At 33.4% G+C, this 12,472-nt stretch overlaps 1 protein-coding gene across 2 annotated transcripts in view; it reads left to right on the top strand.

The window, feature by feature from the left end:
* The window catches only part of PACRG (parkin coregulated), a 264,619-nt gene that overhangs the window by 69,793 nt on the left and 182,354 nt on the right, over positions 1 to 12,472 (top strand). For both annotated transcript variants that reach the window (XM_085300781.1, XM_085300780.1), the window contains exon 3: positions 1,151 to 1,285. In XM_085300781.1, the coding sequence (XP_085156907.1) occupies positions 1,151 to 1,285 (135 nt within the window). The remainder of the gene's footprint in view (positions 1 to 1,150; positions 1,286 to 12,472) is intronic.

Raw genomic sequence — 12,472 nt, 5'->3', positions numbered from 1 at the left:
CATCATTTTTTTCAGGCTGAAGAATCCCGAGTTATTCCTTTCTTGTATAAAATCCGTTCCATACCTACAGTCATTTCTGTTATCCTTCTCTAAAACTTTTCTACTTCTATTGTATCCTTTTTTGAGGTGGAGGATCAGACTAGATGTATTAMTTGAGATGTAGTTTCTAACCATCAAAGTAAGGATGATGTACAACAGTCTTTCAACAGTAAAACAACAAATAATTAGATTTGTGATCAATTTATGAAAGACTTTGTATGACACAATTGTCTGGAATAACAGAGAAATGGACTAGATAACAAAGTTCCTTCCACTCCTAGTTTCTTTCTCCCTGAATGAAGAGTAGGAGGAAGTTCAATTAATACAACAATATTTTCTAGAAATTTTGCAAAGGTGCAGTAGAAAAAAGTTCATTTTAAAATTATTAGCATGAGTTTGGAGAAAGAAAATGTTCTGGTTTCAGATAAGATTTAGTCTGGGATTGTGCTAGCCACTGCTAATGATGAGACTCTGCAAGAAATAATTAAGGCTGTAGCTCGTATAATAAAGACAACATATTTCTTACCAATATTTTAAGTTAGACTATAACAGACAGTTAGACTTATAATCTGTGAGACTGGAGCATSTGTCTTATGAAGAAAGGCTGCAAAAGCTGGGTCGGTTTAGCCTGGAGAAGAGACTACTGAGAGGGGATCTCATCAATGTGTACAAATACCTTAAGGGAAGGTCTCAAGAGGAGAGGGCCAGACTCTTTTCAGTGGTAGCCAGCAATAGGACAAGAAGCAATGGGCACAAACTGAACCACAGGAAATGTTTCCATCTGAATGTGAGGAAAAACTTCTTTACTCTGAKAATGACAGAGCACTGGAACAGGTTGCCCAGAGAGGTTCTGGAGTCTCCTTCTCTGGAGATATTCAAAATCTGCCTGGATGCAACCCTGTGCAACGTGCTCTAGGTGACCCTGCTTGAGCAGGGGGGTTGGACTAGATGATCAGCAGAGGTCCCTTCCAACCTCAACCGTCCTGTGGTTCCGTGAATAYTATACTGCTTTCTTATCTGTTTCTATTTTGATCTATAAAAATTAAGCTTTTTCTAAAACTATATTRCCATTAAGTTATGTTTTGTTTGTTTGTTTGTTGTTTTTTTTAAGGTAAGAGGTCCCCCAATTGCAGGAGCATTTAAAGAAAGACCAACAAAGCCCACAGCATTTCGCAAGTTTTACGAGCGAGGAGACTTCCCAATTGCCCTTGAGCATGATACAAAAGGAAACAAAATAGCCTGGAAGGTAAGTCAGGGCACAGCTGTGACAGCCAGATGAGTTTATTGAAGTGACATCTCTCATTGCCARAGTTAGCTTATTAGTAAATAAACTGGAGTAATTTCTTAGCAAATGGAAGATGGTGGGGAAGCTGTTAGAGAAAGGCCCTTGAGTCAGCTGTCTACCTTGGCTAACAATTAAATAATATGTTGCAAAAAAGGAAGATGACAGAGCTGCTTTGCCTTAGAGAATTGTCTCATGCCCGATTCATCCCTATTTTTATGAGGAACTGGCAATGCAGCCTATTTCAGGCAGTCCATCAAATGAAGGAAGTAGCTAGATACAGTGAGCAGCAGCCATTTATCTCCCCCAAATTTCACCTTCCTGCAGGACACTTCCAAATAGAAGCTTTAATTACCTAAATGGATAGGTCAAGATTGCTTGCTCCCTGAAAATGCAGAGCAGAATACAAACGAAGGCAGATTCTCATTCCACAGCTGTACTCTCAGTCTACAGCATATGTCAGACAGCGTAATCGCTGTCATACGTGCCCCTGTTAGAGGTTGACCTCCACTGCTGAAACCATTACAGCTCCGACATTTCTCTGACAAAAGGTTAATTGGCTTCAAAATAAATGTATTGCCTAATGACTCCATTCTAATGCGGCTGTGTTTCTCTCTAAAAGGCTTGGTGATGTTATTTGTAAAACTTGCCAATCTTCTAAGTAACTACTGCAGACTTTTAAATTTAATTTGAAAAATGAATGCTGATCTTTAACCTGATCCTACTATTTAATTATTTTGGTTACCATAAATTACTTTATTTTTGTGTTATTTATTGGACTAGAATAAGATTTTTCTGGAAGCGGTGATGGTTACAGAAAATGAACACAAAATGCCTGAGAAAAATACCTCAGGTTTGCAGGGTGATTCGAATTGCTCATGTCAAGAACATGATCCCAATTTTAAATGCATGGCTGTGTTAATTCAGCACACAAAAAAAGAGGGATTTTGCAATCTTAGAACTGATTCTTCTTTTAATGAAGCCAATAGGATTAAGCCTATAGTGTGGTTAAGTGACACTATATGGTTTCTTAGTAACTACATTTTTTGCTTACTGAAGTATAGAAGAGATAATTGTGCTGTGAGACATTACAATTGTTTGCCCATAGCAGTGTTTAATCAGTACTGTAACAATAAATAGTTCTTGCAGCAAGGGGAGGCTTTAGCCAATATGACMTGACCAACAATCAGAATGAGATTCCAACGTTTCCTGTGCCTGGCCTTTAGATAACCTAAGTCACTCACCTTCAGGGTTAAAGCTCACAGATTTACAAAATGAGCCTGCACTCTAATCTTTCAAAACCAGGTAAGATCACAAAGGTAATCTGCAAAATTTTGAAAAAATACACAGAATTCAGTTTATATCCTGGGGCATTATAACATCTAATTTCTCAAATTCAGACTGAGAGACACAAATCATTTACCACATTTTGGTTGCTATTTGTTGCACAAATATTCCATTATAAGGCTTATCATTCCACTAAATGATGCTAGTGACTACTTAGTTGGCTTCTTCCTAAACTATTTGCTTTCTGTAAGCCTTCCAACCAAAGCTGAATGTCCAGAATAAATATTTGTTCCCTGTGTCTCAGAGTTTGAATTACATGAAGATATGCTTACCTTACGATGATCATAACTTTTTTTCCTGTCATAATTTGCAGCCCTAATGCCCTAATGTCCACCTATCGCAGTAAAGCATTGAACTATAGCTAGTGAGAGCTCATGTGAGAGACTGTGATCTCATGCAACAGTTGCCTTTCCTATTGCTGTTAAACCCCTCTTTCTAAATACCATCTCTGCTTACACACATGAAAACAGCGTAACAGCAAACTGTTCCATTCCTACGCTAGCAGCATGGTCTAGTCCAACCTTATTTCCCTTATTCTGTGCCACATGATCCAGTATCACAGATCAATCCAAGCTGAGTTCTGAGGCAGCCACACAGGAAAACAATATAGAGGTAGTAGAATCACTTGAGGCTGTTTAATTTGGCACCCAACCATCATTGATTATTGTGCAGTTTAAGTAGATGAAGTAGGCAAATAACAGTTTTCCCGTTCAAACATTACTTTAGATAGATTCTAATGTCTTAGAGGCTGCCTACTGCTGCAGGAGGCTGAGAAATATTAACCATTAGTTAATATTTAAAGATACAGATAAAATAAGGTCTGGGTTTTTTTTTTTTTTTTATTTCTTTTAATAATATTCAAATAGTCAAAATATACAGCATAAGTTAAATGGCTAATTTTCATCAGTTCATCGTATCTATTTGTAAATCTGATTAATTAAGCAATTTATTTTAGAAATATATTTTGCTTAATACTGCTAAAATTCATGAAAATGAAAATAAAAAGCTTTTAATGATGAAATATGTTTAGAGTAGATGTTCTATAAAATCCTGCATTTGCTTGCATGAGTYAGATGGTTCTTGTGAAAGTAAAAAAAAGAACAAAAAATGATAACCATGATATTTTAATCGTGCTTTAATWGTACAGTATCACTGTTTTATTGTGAAATTCTTTTTGTTCTATTTGTATRTGATGTTTATCGTGATTCATTTCACTCTTGTTAGGTTTTCTACCCATTGGTGCATTAGAGAAAATGCAAGGGTATCTTAAAAACATGGTTCGTTCTGACAAAGGAAAATACTCTAGGATTTTCTTCTTGCCTGCAAAATATGCCATGTTTTGAATTTTTGAGGGGGCAGGGAAGGTAATTAATGAAACAAAACAAAATAGCCATAATTATCAGACACTAAATATTTTTTAGAAAAYAATTTGATCTCACATTCACTCTATTATAGTTATATGGACACAACATAACAATCTTCAGCTAGGGCAGAAGCATCTGAAATGTTTGTAACATTCATGAGATGTGTTAATATATACCAAGAAATTTTGGCTAAAATGCACAGCTGAACCTTGATTTTATAAAATTCTGCATATGTCTAATCTTAAGCCCATGATTAATTTTGTATAACAGTTGGCTGTTACATACGTATAATTGTAGACTAAGATAGGGAATAAATTTAAAGTTCAGGATCAATTCAAAACTATTTCCTAAAAAATACGTGTGTTGACCCTCTGATTTTGAAATAATAATATCTTTTTTCAATTAGGTTAAGTATTCTTAATTACTTCAAAAATGGACTAAATTTAGGAAGAGGAACTCTTTCTCCAGATTATTCCTAAACATAGATAAGATTTAACTGTGCATATAAAAACCATGCTGCTTAAATTAGTATCTGTTCTTTAGAAAAAGAACCAACACAGATTAGATTTTACTACRAGATCATTATAGCACTATCTGTCTATTTTGTTAATTCTTAGCCTACATTTTTAAGTTCAGGAAAGCATCTCTTTGTATACTCCTGTAATATTAGCAATATAGTTTGAAGACTGTCATAGTACACAGCATAATTTCTGCATCCCCCTATATTTTGTTATTGTTGCAACTTCAGACAAACCTATTTCGAGCAAATGAAGGAAAACAGATAAACAGAGAGAGTATACTTACAGCCAAGTCCTGGTAAATCGCTAAATACAAGAACAGCAGGTTGAACCTAATTTTAAAAAATAACATCCAGGGAAAAAAAAGGAATTTAAAAAGTTTTGATAATACCAAATTAAAGTTATCTGGTGTTATAAACTGTGATCAAATTAACATCTAAAAGAAGGTAGGACTGTCCAATCTTTGCTTGCAAAGTTGGAAAAGTTATCCCTTTATCACTTTTGAAAGGTGAAYGTAGAGAATGACTTATTACTTATGTCCATGAAAACAAAACCAGACATTTCCATCACTCACCAGTCAAATATGAGTTTGATGACAATTAAAACAAAAGGAAATACAAAATGAACTACAAAATGAACTCAAACACAAAATGAGCTCAAGACTTTTCATCCCCATTAAAGGAATCTACTAGCAGACAGTGAATTTCTTTTTTTTAGTGACATATAATCAATATAACATTTGAATATCTATATTAAATCCTTAGTTTACTTTGATGCCTTCTCTTCAATCATTAAGTGGGAGCATGTAGATATTATTATCTTAAAATTGATGTAGATGTATAATATTCCTATTTTTGGATAAAGCAACAGCTTTTGAGATCTAACAATAAACTTTTCACTTAGTTGAGTTATTCAACAAAAGTTCAAGAATCTATGCAGATTTGATTTTGTCCACCAAAAGAAAATGAATACTAATTTAATATGGTTTGAAACTGTGTTTCTGATGTGTATCAAATGTAGGAGTTTAGATTTGGAATATAAATTGTTGTTAATTTAAAATTAGATAATAATAGAAAATGATCTTTTTAGAAAATAAATGTACTAAAATATTTATCATGTAAGCCCTTTGACTACTTGTTTGGGATCCTGCAATTCTCTTTTTGCTTATATATATCACAGTTCTATTTTTAAATAGAGCAATATGCTCTTTTGAATGGTTTCCTACAGAACAGTGAAAAATAAGAGCTCAGGTCTGAGAGGGACTTTCACTTTTAAATATACATTACTGAATTTTAAAAGGTCAGAATCCAATTAAACTTATGACTAAGAGAGTTGATAAAACCAAGAATGGATTTCTGAATTATTAAGAATGTGTTTAAAAAAGAAGTCTTTGAATATCCTAGAGAAAGTCATCAGAATGTTTGAAAAATCAGTTATTTAGGATGTAGGGTTAATTATGAAAATTGTTATGCAGAGAAGAAAAAGCAGCTATTCTTCAAAAGAACTTTTGCAATTTTAGAGAAATGAAAACCAAATTCCAAAATGCAAAGGTCTCCAGTGCAAAAATGGCAAGCTGAACATGGTTACCAGTCTTTTGGTGTATTTTTTTTTTCCAGCATGGATACTTGGTAAAGGATGTGACTTACCATTTCAGGTACTCTCCATCCCATCTCTCCTCTTTCACTTTCCACCCCTCCTTTCTCTCTTCCCCTCCCAGATATCACCAACGTAGTTTTCTTTTCTCAGTAGCAAAATTACTTCTTGTTGATAGAAATCAGATGCAGTGATAGAAGACAGCATTCTCCCACACTTAAAATTATGAGTTTGAATTATGCCATCCTTTTCCTCATGCAGTCCACTGAAGGTTGTTTTAGGGAATGTGGACTTCAGGTAATTTGAACATGCCACAGGGCTGCACTGTTTATAAACATCCCTTGTCCCATGTTTGATTTTATTAGTYTGATGTATATTAGTATATATGAAATTCTGAACTGTATGATTAAGCTGGTACCAGCACCAAGAAAAATCTTTTTTTTTTTAATCTTTTCATGAAGGAACCTGAGCTTTTTAGTTTTATTTTTCTGAGAGTGCAGCTTCTTTTGTTTGACTGAGGGAAAAGTCTTAMGTGAGAGGTAATATATTTTGTTGTATCAACTGATACAGTTTGAAAAGCAAGATAAAATTTTTCAGGTGCACCAGCTCTCAGGTCATWTTTTGTGGAATTGTTTTAGCATTAATCAACATGAGTAAACACTGTGTATTGTTTGTTTCCTATGTTGTATTAAATAAGCTTATGTAACACTTTGAAAGTTCAAATCACAAAACTAAAAAAAAAATTGTAATGAGCTTGTTTTCCATAAAAATGACCCCAATAATATACTAAGCAATTTTTAGAGGTAACATGTGATTATACAAGTTGGGATGATCTAATAGCTCATCATCCCCAAAAGAGGAATATCCAACTTTTCTTTACCTCTCCTGCTCTCCATTCGTAAGGTGCCCTTCGCACTGGCTCTGTTATTAGGGCCACATGTGAGTAAATTTGTCTCACTAACTCAAGAAAAAAAAAGGTGGATATGTTTTTGCTTAATTAGCAACATATTCACAGTCCTGTGAACTTTGCTTGCAAAAAGGTCTATGAGTGCTGAAGCAGTGTTGGTGAGAGAGAGAAAAACATTAGTGAAGTACAAGGAAGAATGGGAGAGAAGGGCCTCAAAATCTTTTYCTTTTGATAGCAATGAACTCAGATTAGTTTGGCTGCTTATGGAACTGCAGCCTTAGATATCTGGAAGCAAAAAGAACAAACTGCTGATGAAAAACAGTGTTTTTTGTTTGGATTTATTTTTGTATATGGATTTTTTTTCTGCTTTGATTCTTCGCTAAACTATGTTTAACATCTTCTTAATAAAAGATGTTGAAAGGACAGTGTCATTTTAAAGAAAATTGAAAATCTCACACAAGTATTATTATACAAAATGAAAGCTTTTTGCAAGATAATATACAAAGATGATTAACTGTAGTGGGTACAGCACAGAGTGGTGCTAGTTTCTGTTTTATTTAATGTATTCATTAATGTTTTAGGACAGAGCTCAGTGCTTTCTTCTGCAATAGACTTGCTTTTATCTTCTCCAGAGGATTTCTTTTTCTTTTTAGTCATTTCAGGGATCCTGTTTAATCCTGTCCCCAACACAGTTGTGTTGGAACAATACAAAATTGCAATATGAATTCAAAAAAGAGCAATTGGAAGCAGGAATATCTTAAGCCAGACATAATACATAATAATTTAGAGAGATTAGAAATATGAGTTGAGGGAAATAAATGAGATCTTGGAAAAAAATAATTATAAGCAATATCTCTAAAAAAACCAATTATATTAGCATATTCAGTGTAAAGGAATAGTTTGGAAAATAATCATTTATTTTTAAAATAACAGTGAAACAGTCTACTATAGAGACAGTAATACAGCAAACATAAGATTGACATGGTAGCAAGAAAGAATTATTCAGTTTTAAACTACAAATGCAGCAATAGCTGTTGCATCATTTTACTTCAAAGATTAGTAAMCTTTATGCTATGACTTACTGAAGTTTGCACAGCCAAATACTGTTCATAAAYATTTGTGTATAGACTAGTGCCCTTCATAATTCTTTGTAACTCTGTGATACTTCATGATATCTTTATGATACTACTGCTCAACCAATGACTATCAAAGTCRCTATTGTGCATATGATTTTTTCTTACTGTTAAAAATTATGGTTACAGTTCTGTGCTCCAACATTTCTTTCCTTCAAATATATAATACCAAAAAATAGCCACATTTTGATGCCTACAACCTAATTCTAATTTAAATGAAAAACCTTTAAATCACTTAAGCAATATTGTGTATGTACTACACTTACACTGTCTCTATGGCCTGGAAGTAATATGAAAGAGCCCTAGAATAAATATTGTATCTTTTCTACTAAATAAAACAACAAAATTTCCATTGACTGYTTTAGAATGGGATCTTTACTGCTCTGGATAAATATTAACCATTATCTTTTTMCTTTTTCTCTTTATGATATCATAAATTGTCCTACTGAACTGTTGGTGTTGTAGTCCCTTATGATGCTCAATAGAATCCATTTCTGATCAGCTGTAAATTAAAATGTCCTGAGCCACTAAAGATATAGAAGTTATGATGATCCCTTTGATAATAGTAGATTTAAACCTCTTTCTTATACCAAGGAATTGCTAGTTATTGAAAAATATATTTAGTATTTTTAGAGTTTGTATCTAATTAAATTTATATTTAATAATTTAAGGTTATATTTATATTTAATAAGTTTGTTTTTATGTAATTGTTTTTTTCTTCAAAAGTCCTTAAGATTAACTAGCTTTTGTTTACACAATAACATAACTTACAAAGCTGATGTCTTTTGATTAAGGCAATGTTCTTAAAAGTTGCCTTAATTAATCAAGTAAGTAATTTTGTGTACTTCTATTTTCCAATGCCATGATACATGTCGTCACAGAGGATGTTGGAACTATAGGTTTCTTAAGTATGAAATTTCTGCCTTGATTTCATTCCACCATTAAGTAACATTAATTCCAAATAAAAGAGACCTCTTTAAATCTTACTTTTCAATAATAGCTAACTAGAATGAATTTTTAACAGAAAAACACTTCTAAATCATGATGCATCAATTAAATGCATACTTAAAACAGTCGTTAAAAATTTAGATAGCCAATGGCTATATGAGCATGTGCTTCTTCTGGTGGCTCACTACTAATCACTACTAATATTAGTCTACAGATCATTCAAGATATTACTCTTTTCTGTTCAATTCTTTTTTACTTCTGAAAAGAATACTTTGCAGGTCTTAAGAAGCAATTTGTGGTGTGATTAAAGAAAGATTCATATCAAAACACTGTTTTCACTATTTTTTGTGAAATCACATAAAATTCAAAATAACTRTTCCAATACAATTTTCTTATTGATTGTTTTTTGTTTCTGTATTTAACATAATACTTTAAGTGAATCACTGAATTAAGTCATATTATGGATCAGAGGCTACTGGCTGCAATTTCYTCCATCTTACCACTTGTGGCTCAGAAATACTTAATTCTTTTCAGAGTTAGTTTTTTTACGGTTCTCTAGTCTTTACCATATCTTTCATATTTATAATTTAAGAATCTAATGGAATGTCTGTTTTCTACATGTTCCCGTAAAGTATTAAATATTAAATATTAAGAATGTGACATATACATTGGCTTAAGAGCTGAATAATTTGTTTCCTTTAAAGAGTAACAGATGTTTTCTTGGAATGACTGAGGTCTCCTTTCTTTCAACAACATCCAATGCTGAACTTGAGGACTAGCATTCAGCTGAAATTTGAAGCAGGCTTTGCACAGAGAAGTGACCTGATTTCACCTGATTTCTATAGTGTAGAGCTGCCATATTTCATTTATTAACTCCTCTGTGTTTAATTAATAGTCGGATCTTATCCCAGGATTTTAGAAAACACTAATCTCGTGGCAGTTAATTTACTATTCCTCCCCCCCCCCCGCATACACAATTAAAGCCATCCCTTTATTTGATGTAAATTGCCATCTCTTGAAAGTGTATGGAATGAAAACCCAGTCATGTATCAGAAAAAACTTTAATTTAAATTTGCTAAATGACCTCTGAAAGCTAGATGAAAGATTTTCTGCTGAATGGGCTGGTGCTCCCTGCCTGTATAATTTATGTGAGAAATTAGTGTGAATGGTTCACTTTTATGGAGCAGAGCTGCTTGTAGCAAGCCTGCAGAAACAATTTTCCCCCAAGCCTCCATCTGTTCTTCAAACCAGGGCATATGCCATCTCATCGAGCTTGAAAGTCAACTGATTTATAACTCCTGAAAAGTGCATAGATTGAAAAGAAAGGTCGACTGCTGCTATGTGACAATGATTTGCTAGGCACTTGGATAAAGACAATTCACATTACTATGGACCTGAGGGGATACAAGTGATGTTGAAAGCTTCAAAAATTGGTAGATTGGCATGTAGGACAAAAACAAATTGCTCCTCCTCTTCGAGTTAAACAGTTACTTCTCTTCTTAAAGGTGAAAACTTTTAGATGGTATGTAGGTAATATAGCCAGGTTATCTGTTTTACTGTGTTTCAGCCAGAATAGTCTTTTCCTAGATAAGAAGATTTCAGTCTAGAAGTGTCAGAGCTTGTTCCACTTTAATCTTTAAACTGAAAGCAGAAACACCTGTCTTAAAAAGCACTTGTTGTTTGTCAGAAAGTTCCGTTCAATGCCACAAATAAGGCTTTGATGAATTTTCTGTATCTACTCTTAAGGGTGAATTCTGAGCCATATCTCAGTTAATGAATGGTTCGTTCTCTGTCCATCACTTGCCATACTTCCTTTTTTTATCCAAATATTACAGAGTTCTCTGGCAAGTGACAAAACAAGCAGAATTGACAACATGACCGTAGAAAATCAATGTGTGTTTGATGTGTTCATTTATGKCAGTGAAATGCTGTGACTCTTGATTTGAGGCTTAGGGACCACTTCTTCAAATATTGTGTAGTATCAAGTTTGTGCATTTTTAAGCCAAGAAACATAATGTTGAAATGTGGTAAAAAGGAGCCTTTTAATGTGAAGATTATTAGGCAGATTTTGACTTGGAAAACACGAAGATGCAGAATAAAAAGTATATGTGAATAACAGAAAGAATCGTCCTCTGCAAATATGAACTTGCAGCTTTTGTTTTAGTACTGAGGTATCTGTAGCAGCTGGAAGAAAAAACTGGCATTGTAACTTTTCACAATCATCTGGTGTTAAGTAGCCATGAGTATCCTGACCTAACTCGCAAATACAAGTATACTTTCTGAATATTGCATAACTCAATAAAAGAAGCACAGCAGGGCAGATTAGCTAGATCATTATTATGAATTATTTCCATTGTGTAATGTAAGTGGAATCTCAAACACTTAAGTCAGTATCCAGCATAATAGAATTAAAATTGATATGATGCGTATGCTGTTGACTGGCTAAAGATGATGCAAATGTATTTACTCTGAAGCTAATAAACTCCAAAAATTAAATGCAACCTGTAAGCATTTTATTTCACTGCATTGAAGAGATGTGTTAAATATATAGATATAATGTGCATTTATTAAAAGGAACATTGTATGAAATAGAATTTGAGAGATTAATGAAAACTTAAGACTATAGATCTTTWAAAAAAAAGAGTGGAGAAGTTCACTATCACTGAAAACAGACATTCTAGAAACATATTCAACCAATGGCTCTACGTTAGAAATGTATTGTAGTGAATATCTGTTTCATCAAGTTTGCAATAACCCCTGTACATTTTGTTATTCTTTCACTGTTTCATTTTTGTTGTCTACTGTATGTATGTGCTAGAAATGTGCATGTGGCACAAATTCATCTCCCTTAGTTCCATTTCATTTCCTATACACTTTCCAAAGCATRAATTAGCTCATTATCATTTCAGTATCATTTTCTTGTCACTAGCTTCTATGGACCTTTCACATCAAATTCGTTTTCATATCTACAGATGTTCTACAGAGTTCTGATTTGGGCACAGCACTTCCCTTATTCCTCACTTTTTTATTCTATTAATTAATGTTAACAAATCTTTGAGATATTAATGGCCAAAGACCTTTAAAAATACAACTCAAATTAAAATCCTACTGTTTACTTTGTGCTTCTATGATATAAAAGACAATGTGCCATATTAGCTGATCTTCATGTGATTTTTTTTTTTTACTTAATAAATTCACAGACGTGTTCATATGCTTGCAGAAAAAAACATGTGAATCAGGTGAAAACAGTGAAAATGGCAGTCCTTTTTATGTCTGTGACAAAATCTGATGTCCTGTTAATGTGCGGCTGCTTGTGTGGAAAGAGGAAAAGCTATCAGGAG

This window comes from Rhea americana, unplaced genomic scaffold, assembly GCF_003343005.1.
Source record: "Rhea americana isolate MKP2758 unplaced genomic scaffold, rheAme1 scaffold_169, whole genome shotgun sequence".
Lineage (NCBI taxonomy): Eukaryota > Metazoa > Chordata > Aves > Rheiformes > Rheidae > Rhea > Rhea americana.
The sequence above is the reverse complement of the archived record's forward strand: the minus strand, read 5'-3'. Positions and strand labels throughout refer to the sequence as shown.